General features: G+C 42.7%; 1 protein-coding gene across 1 annotated transcript; it reads right to left on the bottom strand.

Moving 5' to 3' along the window:
• Positions 1 to 1504: 1504 nt before the first annotated feature.
• On the bottom strand, positions 1505 to 6721 carry krt5 (keratin 5). The gene is given in 8 exon segments (NM_001124352.1): positions 1505 to 2647; positions 2774 to 2835; positions 3000 to 3220; positions 3346 to 3471; positions 3587 to 3751; positions 3864 to 4020; positions 4105 to 4313; positions 6064 to 6721. Coding segments are annotated over 8 exon segments (1779 nt in total). The 5' UTR covers positions 6631 to 6721; the 3' UTR covers positions 1505 to 2375.
• Positions 6722 to 20430: the final 13709 nt, after the last annotated feature.

The raw sequence follows: 20430 nt of genomic DNA, 5'->3' as shown, positions 1-20430 counted from the left end.
CTACATGTACATATTACCTGAATTACTCAACTAACCTGTGCCCCCGCACATTGACTCTGTACTGGTACCCCCTCTATTTAGCCACTGTTATTTTACTGCTGCTCTTTAATTATCTGTTGCTTAACACGTATTTGTAAGCTAGCATTTCACTATAAGGTTGTATTCGACGCATGTGACAAATACAATTGGATTTGATTTGTACTGTTCTATAGTAAACTCTAGTATTCTATAGTAAAATATATTATTTTTTCATGTGGGTAAAATGAAAGATTATGTTAGATACCAGAAAACAGAATCTGAAAGAATAATTACACATACTGTACAGTAGACGACACTGTTCAGTATAATATTATTACTGTATGCTGCACTCTATTCTCACTAGAGGGCAGCATAAGCCGAGGGATGTGTTTTTTTGAATGGGTTAGATAGGTCAAGTTGTCACTTCACTTGTGGTACGGTAGACATATGCATATCTTACATCAGTTAAAGTTGTCTGCCTGTAGCCTACCTGTCGAAATTTGAAGCAGATATAAGTATTTATATTATATATTGGTATTGTTACCCTGTAAGCAGTTTATGGACAAGGTATGACAGCATGAAGCACGGAAATGCTAATACAGGTACCATTGACTTGCATTGGATTTCTGACACAAATGCTAAAAAGGCAGCATTTGAAACAACTCCCAGGTAAACAAAACCAAATTATAGCATACCTTGTCCATAGACTGCTTACAGGGTAAGGGAAACAAATGTAATTTTGTAATTTGGGTGAACTATCCCTTTAATAACTTGGCGTTTCTCTATAGTTTATAGTGATGATAGATCCCTTTACGTTGTGTCAGAGGCCTTAACGGTTATATATTATCTGGGTATGCACCGTGTAACAGCTTTTATCCATGGGCATTAAATAAATACAAGGTGTTGAGTCATAAGGATTACGTTTTTACGTTTACTTGCCAAAGTGGATTAAACTGTCAAGAAGGCATTTTACAGTGTTTGAGTTCATTCAAATTAAGTTAACTCTTTAAGAACATTTATACTGTTGTTGCTTTAAGTCATCCTATAAGCCCTGTCAGTAAAGTCATTGTTTCTCCTTCTTCTGATGGATACTCAACTGACAATTTGAATACTGTTGTTGCTTTAAGTAATCCTATCAGCCCTGTCAATAACGTCATTGTGTCTCATTCTTCTGAATGATACTCATCTGACCCCAAATCTAGAGCCATTTTCTACCCAATTGTCTGACCGTCTATGTAAATAGAACATATATATATATATATATATGTTTTATTTATTTATTAACTAGGCAAGTCAGTTAAGAACAAATTCTTATTTACAAGGACGACCTACCGGGAAACAGTGGACCTACCGGGAAACAACAGATTTTACCATGTCAGCTCGGGGATTCAATCCAGCAGCCTTTTGGTTACTGGCCCAAAACTCTAACCACTAGGCTACCTGCCACCCCTATATACAGTCAGAAGAAAAATTTTCAACACAAGTATTTTATAAAACTCAGATTTATTCAGGATGTTTTGTTGATGACACATGATCAATTACATTCAATAAATCTGGGTGTACCAGTCATCCCTTTTTGATCAGAATGAAAAGAAAAACAGAACCAAACACTGTTTGCAAACCTCAGTGGAGAACCCATTGTCCCTAGGAAAGGGAGAATTAAGAGTTAATGCTAGATTGTTTACCCCAGAGAAAGGGGGTGCCACTTTAGTATAGCTGCTAAAGTTGATCTGGCATTCACCATAATGCACAGCAATATGGGGGCAGTGGAACACAGGGGGTAGTGGCATGTTGTACTGTCAGTTGTCTCAACATTTAGTGAACAACATGGCACCTGCCTGCCAGGCTCATTTGGAGACTGCCGCTATGTTGTGTGCGATGAGAAACTAGTGTTGCCTTATGAAGATGCACTGTCACAGCACCGCCAACCAATGTTGTGTCACCATGACAGGCACCATCCAGCAAGTTAAAGACAGGCTGACTGAAGAGGGAGTAGACGTAATTCTCTGCTTCCGGTTCTTACTATCACTGCCTCTATCTTTAAGGGCTATGTTATGAATCTGTGAGGGACAGGATGCTGAAGAGGTAGCAGGAATAAAACACTGGAAACATTGGGATAAAAAAAGATATGTCAGCATTCAAAGTGCATCCTCTGATGTCATCCACTATTTCCTACCAGCCAGTAGCTATGGGGAATATGCAGCTAAGGAGGGGTCAGATTTAACAGCCCATCCTGAGTTATAGTGTAGATCAGTGGACGCTCTGTGCCTGCATGTGACAGGGGGAGTTTGTAGCTTGTTTTGGTTGTGGAGTGAGAGGAGAGGGGGAGGTGGGTACAGACATACAGACTCCTGTGTTTAGAAGCGTCTGGATGTGGAGGTCATGGAGGAGCGGGACATGGACACGCCGCCACCACCGCCGCTGCTCATGCCGAAGCCGCCACCACCACCGCTGCTCATGCCAAAGCCACCGCCGCCACCGCCGCCATAGCCACCGCCGCCACCACCGCCGCTCATGCCAAAGCCACCGCCGCCACCACCGCTTCTCATGGACGTGCTACTGCCGCCGCCATATCCGAAGCCACCGCCACCTCCGCCGCCTCCGCCCATGCCGAATCCACCACCTCCGCCTGGGAGAGAAAGATGGTAGGAGAAAAGTCAATACTTGGACTGATGATGGTGATAATCAGACATACAAGTATTATTTTATTTTTCTTGTCCAACTGAATTTAAATGCATATGTATGAAGTTCTTACCGCCACCACCACTGCTGCCGGAGGTTATGTGGATGGTTGCCGTTCCCCCTCCAGAGGTAATTCTTTGTAAAGATGTATAGATTAGTTGACATAATCTCTAAGCATGTACTATAGTGAAAGAGCTGACTGCATCTAGAAGATTTTCCATTTCTTGTGCCTTTACATTTCCTAGCCATGCATTTGTCTCTTGTTGTTTCACAATGTCTATATTTGATCCTGTGCTCACCTGTCCTCCTCTCCTTCCAGCAGTTTCCTGTAGGTTGCGATCTCAATGTCCAGGGCCAGCTTGACGTTCATCAGCTCCTGGTATTCACGCACTTGCCGGGCCATGTCCTGCTTGGCTCTCTGTAGGGCATCCTCTAGGTCTCTGATGCGGAGCTTGGCGTCCTTCACTGCCATCTCCCCGCGCTCCTCAGCCTCGGCGATCTGGCCTTCAAGGGTAGAACGCTACCAGGTAAAGAAAAGACAAGATCAGAAGTAAGATTGATGTTTTCACTTAATTGAATGTTAGTGTTGTGCCAGACCTGATGATATTTTGAATTGACCGTCATTTGCCAGCATACTGTACATACCTGTCCTTTGACGTTTTCGATCTCGTTTTGGAGACGGCTGATCATGCGGTTCAGCTCGGCAATCTCTGACTTGGTGTTGCGCAGATCATCCCCATGTTGTCCTGCAGAGGACTGCATCTCCTCAAACTGAAGGATGAGAGGATTGGCACAGTCATTAGTCAGTCTGAAGCCTATGTATTATATTTCACTGCACCTCTCATTTATAGGAAATCCATAGAAATATACTTAAGTCTCCTCATACCTTCTGCTTGTACCATGACTCGGCCTCGGCTCTGCTGCGGTTGGCGATGTCCTCATACTGGGCGCGCACTTCAGCCACAATGGAGTCCATGTCCAGGTTACGGCTGTTGTCCATCTCCACCACCACTGAGGTGTCCTTAATCTGTCCCTGCAGTTCACTCAGCTCCTGGAGAGAGATGAGAGAGAAGGACGTCAGGAAAGCCATAATGCCGATGATTTTTTGTTCATATCACAGCGCTTCGAAAACTAAGCTGTTTGTGGTTTGACATGGCCCTCACCGCTTCATAGATGGCCCTGAGGAAGTTGATCTCATCCTGAAGGGCGTCGACCTTGGCCTCCAACTCAACCTTGTTCATGTAGGCACCATCAACATCCTTCTTGAGGAGGACAAACTCGTTCTCCACTGCAGCACGCTTGTTGATTTCATCTTCATATCTGGAAAAACAGATTACCAATGGTTACATGGGCCAGCATGTAGGACAGTTAGAACATCCATACAATGTCTTGTGTAAAACTTACTTGTTCTTGAAGTCCTCCACCAGACCCTGCATGTTTGTCAGCTCTCCTTCCATCTTGACCTTCTCTCCTCCCAGGCCGTCGAGCTGTCTGCGCAGGTTGGCAATGTAGGCCTCAAACATGGCATCAATGTTGGAGCGGGTGGTGGTCTGGTCCTGCAGGAGGCTCCACTTAGTCTCCAGCATCTTGTTCTGCTGTTCCAGGAAGCGTACCTGTGTGTAGAGAGAGAAATATAATAGTTACAACCAGGTGTCATATGTACTGCTAGAACCAGGTTGGCACACATCTTCCATTACGTTGAGAATTTAAATTGGGTTATGTCATATTATGTCATATCCAGTTGTATCATGTGATGTTGCCTTGGCAACAGCTCCCTGGCAAGGTTTACTTGTGGATTTATGTAGTGGTTCAAGATTAGACTTACATTCACTGAGGTAATGAAAACGGTCTGCTTGAAGTTTTTATTGGGACTTTCTCAGACAGAGCTGGCATTCTCCCACACCTCTGTAAAAAAGTAGTGACTTGCACACACAGCCCTCCATAGCCTATTGTACTGAGCTGAGTCATTCCCTAAGGGCTGGGGCAGACATGAAGAGATCTATCCACTTTATATCTCGCTCTCAGAAGATACCTTCCATGTGAGGTACATGGGCGAGGCTGCACATCCCTGAGGCGGGAGGGAGATGTCTAAGCCTGCCACGCCTTAGCCCCCCTTATTCTAAGTAATAGCAAGTCCCAGCAGATATGGCTGGGTTTCCCTGCCTTAGCCTGAGGTGGAATCGCCTCTTAGTGAATGAACCTACCTGCTGCCATGCACTGTTATTATAAGGCATTCTGCAGAATTTGAGAATGACCTGCATTTAATGATTTGTGACTGTAACAGCAGCAAAATTAAGGGTTAATTGTTGTATTTTACCTTGCACAAGGTAAATACAATTTGTTTGCAGAAGAAGGCAAATGAGGTAATTGAATTGAATCTGTCCATTCATCCAAAATAAAAGCAGGTGTGGTTAGAGTCTATGTAAAGCTGACTGTGCAGTTTCACTAACAGTTTCTAACTCTCCCTTGAGAAAATTTTCACTATTGTCTATCGTGCTGTTGTCTGAAAGATGAAAGTGTTTAGGAAGAACCTTTAATTTAACACAACTCCTTGCTGTTTCAGAAATATGGATAAAGTATATTATTAGCCATATCAGCTTCAACTTTGTGCAGGTGTGTGTCTGTGTCTCTGCAGGTTGTGAGGGAGAGATGGGAGAGAGGATAAACTCTCAGGTGCACCATCAGAGACATAGCATTCTATTGAAAGCCAGTCCCTTCCTGCTGCCATGGGAATGGGGCTATTATAACCCGATCCCTTCCCTCATGGTCATAAGATCCGCTTGGGCTATGGTTTCTCACTCCCACTCCCATACTCACAGAGCCAGGGCAATTACGGCCAAAGAAAACTACTCAACTGTCAGTTCCGATGCAACTCGCTGCACATTGGGACTTTGACCACCTGTGATAAGGTGATATGCCCCTGTTAATACATTCAGGTGGAGGATGCAGTCACTATATCATTCTGTGTTTTTTTTTCAGAGCCAGTTCTAACTGGATCCTACACGGTCCGGTTTTCCGGGGGCTGCGTTATCAGTGGCTGTGAAATATTTCATGAGCCCTACAGTAGCACACAAGAGACACAGCCTTGCAACTATTCAAGTGTGCTATTTGCAGCCAGTACCATAAAACAACATCCCAGCCATAAACTGCTATTGCAAAGTGTCCTTTTCCAGATACTTTGCAGTATCCCTTTGCAGTATCTCCTTTGCAGCATATCTGTACCCTGTTTATGCTGGCATGTGGAAGATGAGGAGCAATGCAATATATTTTAATTTACTTGGACAGGCCCATAGTCATGGCATACTTGATATGTTTAACATCCTCTTAAATTGAAGGGCTTTAAGAGAATAAAGGTGTACTGACCTTGTCGATGAAGGAGGCAAAGCGGTTGTTGAGGCCCTTGATCTGATCTTTTTCATTGGTGCGGACGGTCTGTATGTTGGGGTCGATCTCCAGGTTGAGGGGGGCAAGCAGGCTTGAGTTGACTGTGACAGCTGTGATGGGGGGGAAGCCACCTCCGCCGCCACCACCTCCCATGCCGAAGCCTGCACCTCCACCGAAGCCTCCACCACCGCCACCCAGGCCAAAGCCTCCACCGCCGCCACCAAGGCCGAAGCCTCCACCGCCGCCACCCATACCAAAGCCTCCACCGCCGCCGCCGCCGCCGCCGCCCATGCCTCCACCGCTGCTCATATAGCTGAAGCTGGAGCCTCCTCCACTTCCACCACCGCCCATGCCGAAGCCGCCCCCACCACCGCCTCCGGAGCGTCTAACTGATGAGCTGCTCATACGGCTGGAGCCCATAGGGGCTGCTGAGGAGGAGAAGCTTGAGAAGCTCTTCCTCACAGTGCCGCCACCACCGCCACCGGAGCTGAATCCTCCGCCAGAGCTGAAGCCTCCGCTCATGCTGCCACTGCTTCTGTAACTCATGGTTGCAGCTTTTCTGATCCTCTGATGGGAGTAAAAGAAAAGGAGAGAGAGAGAGACAGAGAGGATTGGTGAAGCAGGTGCGCTTACTAAGAGGAAGGTCAAGCCCCTCTGAGTGACTCCTCTCTGGTGGCAGATGGCTTATATCTACCTGTCTGGTACAGGGCTCCTCCCCAGCATCGGCCTGCCTCCTAGCTGTCGCACCTGGAGACTGAAGGGTTGGAGTGATCGAGCTCGTCAGACAGGTATCCGTGCCAGACCCCGTAAACTGATCAGGCTCCGGCACACCCAGGTGCAAACACAGAGGAATGGCAGAAGGACCCCAGGGTAGAGGCGGGGAAAGCAAAACTGACAAACCCATTCAGTTAGTGCTGGGGAGAGAGCGGACGAGGTTGCTCAGAGTCATTACTGTCTCATGTGTACTGAAGACTAAATGTTCATCACATAGTTTAATCTGGATTTTTAGCACAGGAGGTTGGTAGCACAGACTAATATCTGCATGGCACAGGAGGTTGGTAGCACCTTAATTGGGCAGAAAAGGCTTGTGGTAATGGTTGGAGCGGAATTGGTGGAATGGTAGCAACTACACTACTGTTCAAAAGTTTGGGGTCACTTAAAAATTTATTTGTTTTTGAAAGAAAAGCAATTTTTTTGTCCATTAAAATAACATCAAGTTGATCAGAAATACAGTGTAGACATTGTTAATGTTGTAAATGACTATTGTAGCTGGAAACGGATGATTTTTTAATGGAATATAATGCAACCATCACTCCTGTGTTCCAATGGCACATTGTGTTAGCTAATCCAAGTTCATAATTTTAAAAGGATAATTGATCATTAGAAAACCCTTTTGAAATTCTGTTAGCACAGCTGAAAACTGTTGTTCTGATTAAAGAAGCAATTAAACTGGCCTTCTTTAGATTTGTTGAGTATCTGGAGCGTCGACATTTGTGGGTTCGATTACAGGCTCAAAATGGCCAGAAACAAAGACCTTTCTTCTGAAACTCGCCAGTCTATTCTTGTTCTGAGAAATGAAGGCTAATCCATGTGAGAAATTGCCAAGAAACGGAAGATCTCGTACAACGCTGTGTACTACTCCCTTCACAGAACAGGGCAAACTGGCTCTAACCAGAATAGACAGAGGAGTGGGAAGCCCCGGTGCACAACTGAGCAAGAGGATAAGTACATTAGAGTGTCTAGTTTGAGAAACAGATGCCTCACAAGTCCTCAACTGGCAGCTTCATTAAATAGTACCCGCAAAACACCATTCTCAACGTCAACAATGAAAATGTGACTCCGGGATGCTGGTCTTCTAGGCAGAGTTGCAAAGAAATAGACATATCTCAGACTGGCCAATAAAAGAAAAGATTAAGATGGGCAAAAGAACACAGACACTGGACAGAGGAACTCTGCCTAGAAGGCCAGCATCCCGGAGTCGCCTCTTCACTGTTGACGTTGAGACTGGTGTTTGCGTGTACTATTTTATGAAGCTGCAAGTTGAGGACTTGTGAGGCGTCTGCTGTACACAGCGCTGTACGAGATCTTAAGTTTCTTGGCAATATCTCACATGGAATAGCCTTTATTTCTCAGATCAAGACTGACGAGTTTCAGAAGAAAGGTCTTTGTTTCTGCCATTTTGAACCTGTAATTGAACACACAAATGCTGATGCTCCAGAAACTTAACTCATCTAAAGAAGGCCAATTTAATTGCTTCTTTAATCAGAACAACAGTTTTCAGCTGTGCTAGCATAAAGGGTTTTCTATTGATCAGTTAGCCTTTAAAAGTTATGAACTTGGATTAGCTAACACAACGTGCCATTGGAACACAGGAGTGATGGTTGCTGATAATGGGCCTCTGTACGCCTGTGTAGACATTCCATAAAAAAATCAGTTTCCAGCTACAATAGTCATTTACAACATTAACAATGTCTACACTGTATTTCTGATCAATTTGATGTTATTTTAATGGACAAAAAAATGTGCTTTTCTTTCAAAAACAAAGACATTTCTAAGTGACCCCAAACTTTTGAATGGTAGTGACATTCAAACACATGGTTTCCACATGGCTCCGTTCCGAAATTGTTATCAGCCATCCTCCCCTCAGCAGCCTCCAATGCTACATGGACGGTATAGTATAGCATAGCGTACTGGTTGCTGGAAATGTTGAGTGAGTAACATTTTCTGAAGACTGTACCACGCCTAACCTCTCACCAGAAGAGGCTATCATCTTTCTCATCTCAACAGAGACTAGGACTGTCTGGAAAAACAAACACATCTCTGTTCTCTGCTCAATGTTTCACTCATGGACACAGACTGGACTGAGTCATCCTGGAGACTGGACTGGCCATCTTTTTGCCTGAGAATAGTTAGATGTTTTGTTGACATTTATTGGTGTTGGTTAGGGTCTAAGACACTTTTATTACATATATACAGATTGATACATCCACAATTATCACATGGGTTATATTTCTGCAGCACTATCCTTAGGGTTCTTCCTACCTCATAGTGGCGTGACAGAGATACGTTGACACTACATTCTGATCAACACGTTCTGTAGGTGGCGTTGCAGCACAGGGCGTAATGCTGCCTCTGTCTCAACCTCTCTCCTGTATGTTTTCTGTCTTGTGGTTGCGGAGAGTTGAGTTGAGGTTGAGGGTTGAGGTTGAGGGGACGACGAAAGGTTGAAAAAGAGCTAGACTGTGGAATGGCAGTGGAGATACGCAGGGGATGCAGAAAAGCCATAGAAGAAGTTATACATCTAGGATTGATTGTAGGCCTTGTGTTGCTATAGTTACCCTGTCAAGTCAAAACATGGTGAGCTCAGGGCTGTCGGTACACACACTGTAAGTGATCTCATCCACAGAGAGAACCAGCACAGGGAGATAAAGCACAGAGAAAGATATTTACTATGGGTTGAGTTGTTGGTGCTTTGAAAGGACGCTGCTTTTGGCACCGTCTACTGCAAATTTGACAGTGTTATAATAACAGAAATATCAAGGCTATGATTCATTTTTGTCCCGACAAGTAGCATCATGTATGATTCTGGTTTGCTAATTGGCTCATCATCTCCTGGTGAAAGGCATAGGAGAGAAGCTGAGGTGGGGACAGGTGGTAGTAAGCCCTAATCCTTTCAGTCATAATCTATGGCATTGGCTGTGTTATGTGTGTTGGCCTGTTACTGCATGGGCTGCCAGGGGGAAGCATACCACTTACCGCTTTGATGCTAAAAGATGCCAACATCCTGAAAAGTGTTTTTGCGATCACACTGTATCCAACATTCAGTGGTTTATTATTTTACTGTAAATGGTCCTATACCTTAAAGGCTATTTCAAGTTTATTATTCAAAAACTGAACTATTTCATTGACAGTTTAGAAGAAAAGACAGCGATAGTAAAAATGAGAAAAAAAGTACCTGTTAAGACTTATTCAAATAACCACCAAATACTTGTTCAGACTTGGCACAGGCAGATACATCCCTCTCTCCGTAGTACACCTAAAATGTCTGCAGGGTGCAGTTGTATTTCACCCAAATGGAAGGTACACACTCAACACGCCATCACACACACACATAGGGCTTCTAAGAACATTTTATTCCCAAACATGGTAATGTCAGAAAAAGGAAACCTGATATCGGAGACATTGTCAATGCCATATCAATTTAAAGGTCTGCATGGTCTTTACAGTATGGTTGTAAGCAAATGTACCTCATGCAAATACAGTACTGTATATGAATGCTCATACACAAGAGCTAACACTCAATATGATCTGCTGGTTCAGTAATCTAAACCTAGAGAGCAAGAACAGGCTGGGTAATATTGTGAAACTAGGTAGCAGGATCATTGGTATGAATTTACTCACCTGTATCAGACACCTGTCATACGTAAGGTGCAATCCATTTAGCAGGATCCTAGCATCCCCTGGTTGATGAATTTTTGTTGGTTCCCTGAGTGGAGATACAGGTCTAAACTCTAGTTCAGGGATCACCAATTAGATTCAGCCACAGGCCAATTCTTTCTTCAGCGGATGGGGGGGGGGGGGGGGGGGGGGGGCAAATCATTTGTGTTTCTGCAAATTGACTGCAAAAAGATCAAACAAATATAACATTTGACTAAAACTTAATAATTTAAAAACCTTGCTTACGTTTGTTGTGTATGATCACATGCACTGTGTGTACAAAACATTAGGACCACCTGCTCTTTCCATGACCTACTGTACATACAGTACATGGCGTGACACCCATGGGGATAATAAAGAGACTACGACTCTTGTGTGACTATAGACTGACCAGGTAAATCCAGGTGAAAGCTATGATCCCTTATTGATGTCACTTGTTAAATCCACTTCAGTCAGTGTAGATGAAGGGGAGCAGACAGGTTAAAGGATTTTTAAGCCTTGAGACAATTGAGACATTTATTGTGTATGTGCGCCATTCAGAGAATGAATGGGCAAGACCGAGATTTAAGTGCCTTTGAATGGGGTATGGTAGTGAGTTCTAGGCGCACCGGTTTAAGTGTGTATTAAGAATGGTCCACCACCCAAAGGATATCCAGCCAACGTGACACAACTGTGGCAAGTATGGGCCATTCCATTATGTGGAATGCTTTCGCTACCTTGAAAGAGTCCATGCCCCGAAGAATTGAAGCTGTTCTGACGGAAAAAGTGGGTGCAACTGAATATTAGAAATTCCTAATCCTAATGTTTTGTACACTCAATGAATATCTCTCTATTATGCGTGAGAACACCTTGGAATAGATTTCCAAAATGTAAATCGCTTGGAATTGATTTGCTGGTATGTTTATCTTTTATGTCCAACAACAAAACATTTATTAAATTTGAAGGCACAGTCATGCCGAAACGTTGGTGATTTACCCAATAAATTACTGGTGGTTTATTTATTGTGTGTGACTCTTAATCTTTTAGAGCTTATAGTTTATTTGCCGTTAGTCAGCACCTCTATATAAAATAATTGTCTCTGTGTGTGCGCCAGAAGACTTGGGGGGCCAGTTGGGGAATCCTGCTCTACTTCATCCCAGCTGCTATCAGCTTTCTCAATAAGCTGTAGTACTGTACTGTTAAGGTACAGACTAACTCTCTTTTCATGTCTAGTTTAGATGTCTACTTTCTGTGTACGTATCGTTGTATATATTGTTTTGTTTTTGTGTCTATTGTTTTTACTATGTCCGGCAAAATGAATTACCCCATTGTCACGGTTGTTAGAATGGACCGACCAAGGCACAGCGTGATTTGAGTTCCACATCTTTATTAAAAGTGAAACTTCTCAACAAACAAACAAACACACACACACACACACACACACACACACACACACACACACACACACACACACACACACACACACACACACACACACACACACACACACACACACACACACACACACACACACACACACACACACACACACACACACACACACACACACACAACGTAGTTCAACAAGCACATACACAAACAATATCCCACAAAGCAGGTGGGAGAAAGGGCTTCCTAAATATGATCCCCAATTAGAGGCAACGATTACCAGCTGCCTCTAATTGGGAACCATACAAATCACCAACATAGAAAATAAAGGACTAGTAGAACACCCCCTAGTCACGCTCTGACCTAGAGGGCCCTCTAATGTCAGGGCGTGACGCCCATGGGGATAATAAAGGGACTATGACTCTTGTGTGACTTTACTGTTGACTTGAGTTGCATTGCTGAGAAGATGCAATGTTGTACAGCTACTAGATGATCTTATCTGATCTTCTCAGATATGACATGTGACATTTCAGCTTGCCTGTTGGTACAGGCTGCATGCGGTATGCTCTTGTGAGTGTTTCAGTGACAGCCCAGCTCAAATCCAGTTTATCTGCACTTGGCAGCAGATTTGATGAGAAAAGCTAGAGTGATTATGTGAGTAAAATGAGCCTCTGGCAGAAGACGCACTATTGATGTTAAGGGACTGTTTTGTTATACTTTCAATGAATCATTGCATGTCACATCTCTGGCAGTGTTTGGGAGTTCTTCATTTAACTCAGTTGAACATTATAAAGTGCAGGCCTACTGTACATACATGGTGTGTTATACGTAACACTGCTGGTATAGCTTATAAAAACACTTCAATAAAATTATCCTCTGTAGCTGTTGTAAGAGCATGGAGGTTGTAACGCCAGGATAGTCGGTTCGATTCCTGGGACCTCCCATATGTAAAAAATGTATGCATGCATTACTAAGTCACTTTGGATTCAAGTGTCTGCTAAATGGCAGATATTATTCTACATTTTATATTCAAAATACTTCAAGGGTATACTTGAAATACCCTGCATTAGGTCTACCTATACCTGCACTTTCCTGAACAAGAGTAACCAAGGATTAGCTCTGCATTGTCTTCGGGTTTAGAACCACAATTATAACTCTAGCGTACCATTCTGTTCAGATTGACTTCATTTCACTTGTAACTGTGGGTGGGCGTTAGGAACGTTCTCTTTCCAGTCATTACAGTGACTTATTGCTGTGGTAAAAGTGGCTTTTCAATCTCACCATGCACAAAATCCAACAAATGTGAACCCGCTCCCCAAAGAAGTGATGAGAACACATTTTTAAAGGTTGATTTTAATGATCATACTATGGCATGTGCTTTCGCCCTGGGAGTTTAGTCCTTAAAGAACATTCTTCTCAGTTTAAAGTTCAGGGGTGTGAGAATGACAATGACGCTGAGAATGCAAAGAGTTTTAAAAGTAATAGTAGTGAATGTAAGAATGGTGAAATTCCTGCTTTAGCTAAAGAAAATTAAAGTAGGTGCAGCCCTTGTTAAATGTGATGAGTGAGACATTGAGTATGACAGAAAAGAGAGAAGTAGCGGAGCAGTACAGGAAAGAATATCTGCTTCACGCAGCTAATGTCTCATTGATGATGCTGCATTGCTTCTAACTTTTTTCCTTAATGCACCAACAGTTGACTTTTGGCTGCCGGTAATCATTTCTTTATGGTGTGTCCCTTTCGGGAAATTTGTCTTGCATCTCATCTCAAACTCAACAGCACAGCATCACCACGTATAGTGCATAAATACATACATTTCCCTACATACAGCAATGTAAATCACAAGCAAAATTGTAACAACAAAAACAACACATTATAATAGTTCATATGGTAAGCAACATTTCATACAGGTCAGATTCATGGCGGGGGGGGGGGGGGGGGGGGATATGATTTCAGCGTTTTGGCAGTTTTGTGTACAGTTGACTTTTGTATTGACGACCTGATGGTGTAGGTGGTTGGTTTTTGTTTGAGATGAATAGTTGAGTGTACCAGGCTTGGAAACAGAACGTGAGAACTCTCTGAACAAAGGACGCGCAGATGTTAAGACAGGCACTACAGGTCAAATGGAACCGTTGAAGACCGCACCCTCCTGAGCAGTTACTTAACTTTAAAAAATATAAGACCTCTTCTTAAGGGAGTATGGTTAAACAACAGAGAATCCTCTTTGACAATACAATACTATTTTTATAGGTAGAATGTGAGACTGTCAGCCTGAGGGTGGCCTTGCAGTTAAGGCCGCCGCCCATGGCACATATGTGTATCTCCTGCCTGCGTGTGTACAAATCCCAGCACCTACTGGCCCTACTTTAAGGGGTGGAAGGGGTAGGAAAGAATGTAAGACTGTCACTGAGATTACTGATGATAATTTATGTCCTCCCTGAGGTGAATGAGTACATCATTGTCTTAATAAGAAGCTAAATCACAGAAGCTCTGAAGTTTCCAAGCCATTACATAACTCGCACTAGGTCAGGGATATTCAAACCAGAGCCTCAAGGTCTGTAGTAGCGCTGGTTCTTCTCTTCCTCCGGTAGTTTTTGATAGGCCAGAGAGTCCGCTGACCTGGGGGTATCCCAAGCTTTGTCTGTTGTTAGTTTACCACAACAAACTGCATAAAGAAAGCAAATGCTGACAGACCACCTTCACTGTAAAATAAAAGTTAATTCAACATACAATTGTAAACTGAAATAGAATTGTGAATATGCTCAACAAAATAGCATTAGATTGAGTGACCATACAATTCAACTTGAGAATTAATTCAACCTTGTTTGCATATTTCTCAGTGTAAAATGATATTTTTATGAAAATACGTTACATATAGTAATATCCTCCATGTAGCCTAACTCTTACACACTCACATGGACACATGCACACACACACACACACACACACACACACACACACACACACACACACACAGTTAAACAAAACAAATATTATAATTCGATGATTGAAGATCAATTCATTTATACATTTATAATTAGTAGGTTTTAACAAACCTTTTTTATTTTTGTACTTACAGTATGTATTATATACACGTCTATATATTTTTTTTGTGCTTCCAACCACACCTGCAAACTGCTATCTATGACTTGTTTTCTTTGGTGTAAATGAATAAATACATATATACAGTACCTGTCACGTTCTGACCTTTATTTCCGTTGTTTTGTATTTATTTAGTATGGTCAGGGCGTGAGTTGGGTGGGCAGTCTATGTTTGTTTTTCTATGTTTTGGGGCATTTCTATGTTTTCGGCCTAGTATGGTTCTCAATCAGAGGCAGGTGTCATTAGTTGTCTCTGATTGAGAATCATACTTAGGTAGCCTGGGTTGCACTGTTTGTTTGTGGGTGATTGTCTATGTTAGTGGCTTGTTTCAGCACAGGTCTCATTTTGTAGCTTCACGGTCGAATTTGGTTTATTGGTTTTGTTACTCGTTTGTATAGTGTTCAGTCTTTCTTGATTAAAGATTTACCATGGACACTTACCACGCCGCGTATTGGTCCTCAGATCCATCTCGCCTCTCCTCTTCAGATGAAGAGGAGGACGGCCGTGACAGTACCAGTCAAACGTTTGGACACACCCTACTCATTCAAGGGTTTTTCTTTATTTGTACTATTTTCTACATTGTAAAATAATAGTGAAGACATCAAAACTATGAAATAACACATATGGAATCATGTAGTAACCAAAGAAGTGTTAAAAAATCGAAATATATTTTAGATGTTCTAAGTAGCCACCCTTTTCCTTGATGACAGCTTTGCACACTCTTGGCATTCTCTCATCTAGTTTCATGAGGAATGCTTTTCCAACAGTCTTGAAGGAGTTCCCACATATGCTGAGCATTTGTTGGCTGCTTTTCCTTCACTGCAGTCCAACTCATCCCAAACCATCTCAATTGGGTTGAGGTCGGGTGATTGTGGAAGCTAGGTCATCTGATGCAGCACCATCTCATTCTTGGTCAAATAGCCCTTACAAAGCCTGGAGGTGTGTTAGATCATTGTCCTGTTGAAAAACAAATGATAGTCCCACTAAGCACAAACCAGATGGGATGGAGTATCGCTGCAGAATGCTGTGGTAGTCATGCTGGTTAAGTGTGCCTTGAATTCTAAACAAATCACAGAGAGCGTCACCAGTAAAAAAAACACACACCATAACACCTCCTCCTCCATGCTTCACAGTGGGAACTACACATGCAGAGATCATCTGTGCACTTACTCTGCGTCTCACAAAGACACGGTGGTTGGAACCCAAAATGTCTAATTTGGACGCATCAGACGAAAGGACAGATTTCCACCGGTCTAATGTCCATTGCCTGTGTTTGTTGTACTTTAGTAGTGGTTTCTTTGCGGCAATTTCCCCATGAAGGCCTGATTCACGCTGTCTCCCCTGAACAGTTGATGTTGAGATGTGTCTGTTACTTGAACTCTGTGAAGCATTTATTTGGGCTGCAATTTCTGAGGCTGGTAACTCTCATGAACTTATCCTCTGCAGCAGAGGTAACTCTGGGACCTTTCCTGTGGTGGTCCTCATGAGAGCCAGTTTCATCATAGCGCTTGATGGTTTTTGCGACTGCACTTGAAGAAACTTTCAAAGTTCTTGAAATGTTCCTCATTGACTGACCTTCATGTCTTAAAGTAATGACGGGGTGTCATTTCTCTTTGCTTATTTGAGCTGTTCTTGCCATAATATGGACTTGGTCTTTTCCAAAATAGGGCTTTCTTCTGTATAGAAAAAATTAAGAAAAACCCTTGAATGAGTAGGTGTGTCCACATTTTTGACTGGTACTGCTGTGTAATTCCTATTGGAATCCAGCCAGAGTGAGGATATCCAACAATTGGAACTTTTAATAACCTGCATTGAAAATGACTGCCAGTCTAGGGAATATTGACTCTTCTTCTATGGTATTATGGTGGTTCGCAAACATTCATTAGAGGTGCATGCCACCACCTACTGTGTGGGCTGTATCCACCTACTTTTTCTGAAGTGAGAATTCCTTACACTGTGACACAAAACGGGAAGGAAAAGGGAAGATAAATTGTCCTACCAACTAACCCGTCACTGTAAATAAGAATTTGTTCTTACCTGACTTGGCTAATTAAATAAAGGTTATAAATAATTTAAATAATAAAAAAAAACCGACATCCTTTAAAACCTCAACACTATTCCACTACTTGGCCCTATCTGATCCTACACCAGGCCAGCAGCCTGGGAGGACGGGACACCCAGTACTGCCACCACAACATCTTTTTTTCTGTGATTTACATTCTATTTCTACAGTACAGTTTATAACCATGGCTATGAACGCTAAGAAGCCAACTTTACTGAAGCACGTGTTATTTCTACATATTTCTACATTACATTTGAACATTTTAGTCATTTAGCAGACGCTCTTATCCAGAGCGACTTACAGTTAGTGCATTCATCTTAAGATAGCTAGGTGGGAAAACCACATTTCACAGTCATAGTAAGTACATTTTTCCTCAATAAGCAGCTATCAACAAGGTCAGAGCTAGTAAGGGGGGGAAGGTCAAGTGAGTGTTAGTTTACACATTTTTATTTTAAAATTATATAATCTATTGGCCTCGGCCTACTTACAGAGAGCCTCTCTCCACTGCCTCAGCATACGACACCTTCTGTACTACTCTGACCCTGGGAACCTCAACCTGCCTTTCTCTCACCGGACACTTCTGATCTCCAGTAACATGGTTACCCCTACAGTTAACAGACACAGCTTTTTCCACCGATACAACACATTTATTTGTCTCATGCCCCCCTGCACATTTCTCACATCTAGGAATCTCCCTCCTACACACTGCTGCAACATGATCATAAGCTTGGCGTCTTGACTGGCTGCATCACCACTTGGTATGGCAACTTTTTGGCATCCGACCACAAGGCGCTACAGAGGGTAGTGGATATGTCACCTGGAATACATTTAATTTAGCAGGTGTGCCTTGTTAAAAGTTTATTTGTGTAATTTCTTTCCTTCTTAATGTGTTTGAGCCAATCAGTTGTGTTTTGACAAGGTAGGGGTGGTATACAGAAAAAATAGGCTGATACAGCCCACACAGTAGGTGGCAGAATGCACCTCTAACGAATGTTTGCGGACCACCATAATACCATAGAAGAAGAGTCAATATTCCCTAGACTGGCAGTCATTTTCAATGCAGGTTATGGGTGACTAAAAGTTCCAATTGTTGGATATCCTCAATCTGGCTGGATTCCAATAGGAATTACACAGCAGTACCAGTCAAACATTTGGAAACACCTACTCATTCAATGGTTTTTCAATTTTTTTTCTATACAGAAGAAAGCCCTATTTGGGAAAAGACCAATCCATATTATAACAAGAACAGCTCAAATAAGCAAAGAGAAAGGACATTCCATCATTAGTTCTTATTGTCAAGTGCACAAGTACAGTGAAATGCCTTTCTTGCAAGCTCATTACCAGAAATGCATTAATCAATGCCAGTAGTAATATAAAACATGTAAAGAAGGACAAAAACACACAAGAACATACTATCATGGTCCAAACACAACAAGACAGTCGTGAAGAGGGCACGACAAAGCCTATTCCCCCTCAGGAAACTAAAAAGATTTGGCATGGGTCCTCAGATCATCAAAAGGTTCTACAGCTGCAACATCGAGAGCATTCTGACTGGTTGCATCACTACCTGGTACGGCAATTGCTCGGCCTCCGACCGCAAGGCACTACAGAGGATAGTACGTACGGCCCAGTACATCACTGGGGCTAAACTGCCTGCCATCCAGGACCTCTACACCAGGCAGTGTCAGAGGAAAGCCCTAAAAATTGTCAAAGACCCCTGCCACACCAGTCATAGACTGTTCTCTCTACTACCGCATGGCAAGCGGTATCGGAGTGCCAAGTCTAGAACAAAAAAGCTTCTCAACAGTTTTTACCCCAGTTTCTCAAAAAATCTCACTCCCAGTTGGCCAGAATCATCTTTGTCATCATCGGGCGCCATTGTCCTCGCTAATGATGTGCAGTTCGCAAATGATACGTTCTTTTATAACAACTCTTTTAACGGACTCGAGAGTCATGATTCGTTTTTCTGAGTGACTCGTTCATTTTAATCACTCATTGACCTCATAGTGCTGGCCACAATGGGTCCTACAGCAGAATGAATACACGCTCATCCTGCTCAGCAGCTCCAGAGACATGCTCTGATCACCAACTGTCCTATGTGCACAGGGAAATACTGATGATTGTGAGCACAGAGAATAAAAATACATTTAGAACTGATGATTGATTGCATGGTGCGCAAATTACATTGTGCTTCTCATCCTCATGCGAGTCAAGCAATGCATTCCGCCAAGAGTAATTCACAATTTAGTCCGGTTGTGGCCAGAACTAGGTCTCGTTTCAAATGTATCAAGAAATAATCGTATCTGTATGCCTAGCAATCAACAAATGTACATTGTTTAAAGCACACTTTTACAAGTCTCACTCACAAATGACAGCTCCAATAAGCCTCCTTTGGTGAATGACATGTGAACAAAAGGCTTGTAGAGTTGTGACTCTTTCGAGTTTTCAGTTAGTTGTTCGTCGATAGGTGATCCTGCCTGGCCCCTATGGTGAACAAGAGGCTTGTAGAACCATGACCCTCACTGGCACAACTGGCCGAATCAACATCGTTTCCAAATCATTTCAAACCAACATGGAATAGACATTGAATTGACGTCTGTGCCAAATTTGGACTCTTCTTAATTTTCAGTTCATTGTTCGCTGGTCCTGCGTGCTCTGGGCACTACTGACTCAAATTCATGAAATTAGTGGAAAGATTTGTTGTTTTGACTGAACAAGTCAAAAAGTTCTGAATCAGTAAAAAAGTGCTACCCGTTCCATCACTAGTCAGTCCGCCCATGAGGCCAAAGAGGATGCTTTTGGTCATTGACTGCAGGAAAGGGATTATCTCAAAGACCTCAAGATACAAACCAACTTCTGGAAAAACGACAATACTGTGTAGTTAACTTATATGTGTCATTGCTACATTTCTACATGTTTTATTGATTTCAATGTGCTGGCATAGCCTACCTGATGACCGAAAAACAACAACCGTGTTAACACTTCGATTTATTGAACTGATGAGTAACCCTTTGAACTTTCTGCAACGATCAGTAGTCTCCATATCTGATTATGTCTGTGTACGTTGTATATTCCATAGTATACTTTACAGTTTTCTATTTCTTGTTCCGTCTTTTACGGCCTCTCCCTTATTTTGTTTAATACAGAACAATACTCAGTCACTCTCACTTTCTGCTCCACACCCCTTCGCTGACAGGCTCCCCTGGGGTCATACTCTGTGCTGCAAGTACCTGCAGAAGCCTAAATAGCCTGTCGGCTATAGAGCCACACCTAAAGTCCTTACACATAGTATTTGTGACAGGTATTCAGTTAGTCTTGGAGGCCAAATTTAAGTAATTCTTTCTATAAAAATTAATTGAATAGTAGGACTAATTTGG

Source organism: Oncorhynchus mykiss, chromosome 16 (genome assembly GCF_013265735.2).
Source record: "Oncorhynchus mykiss isolate Arlee chromosome 16, USDA_OmykA_1.1, whole genome shotgun sequence".
In the NCBI taxonomy this organism is placed as follows: domain Eukaryota; kingdom Metazoa; phylum Chordata; class Actinopteri; order Salmoniformes; family Salmonidae; genus Oncorhynchus; species Oncorhynchus mykiss.
The sequence above is the reverse complement of the archived record's forward strand: the minus strand, read 5'-3'. Positions and strand labels throughout refer to the sequence as shown.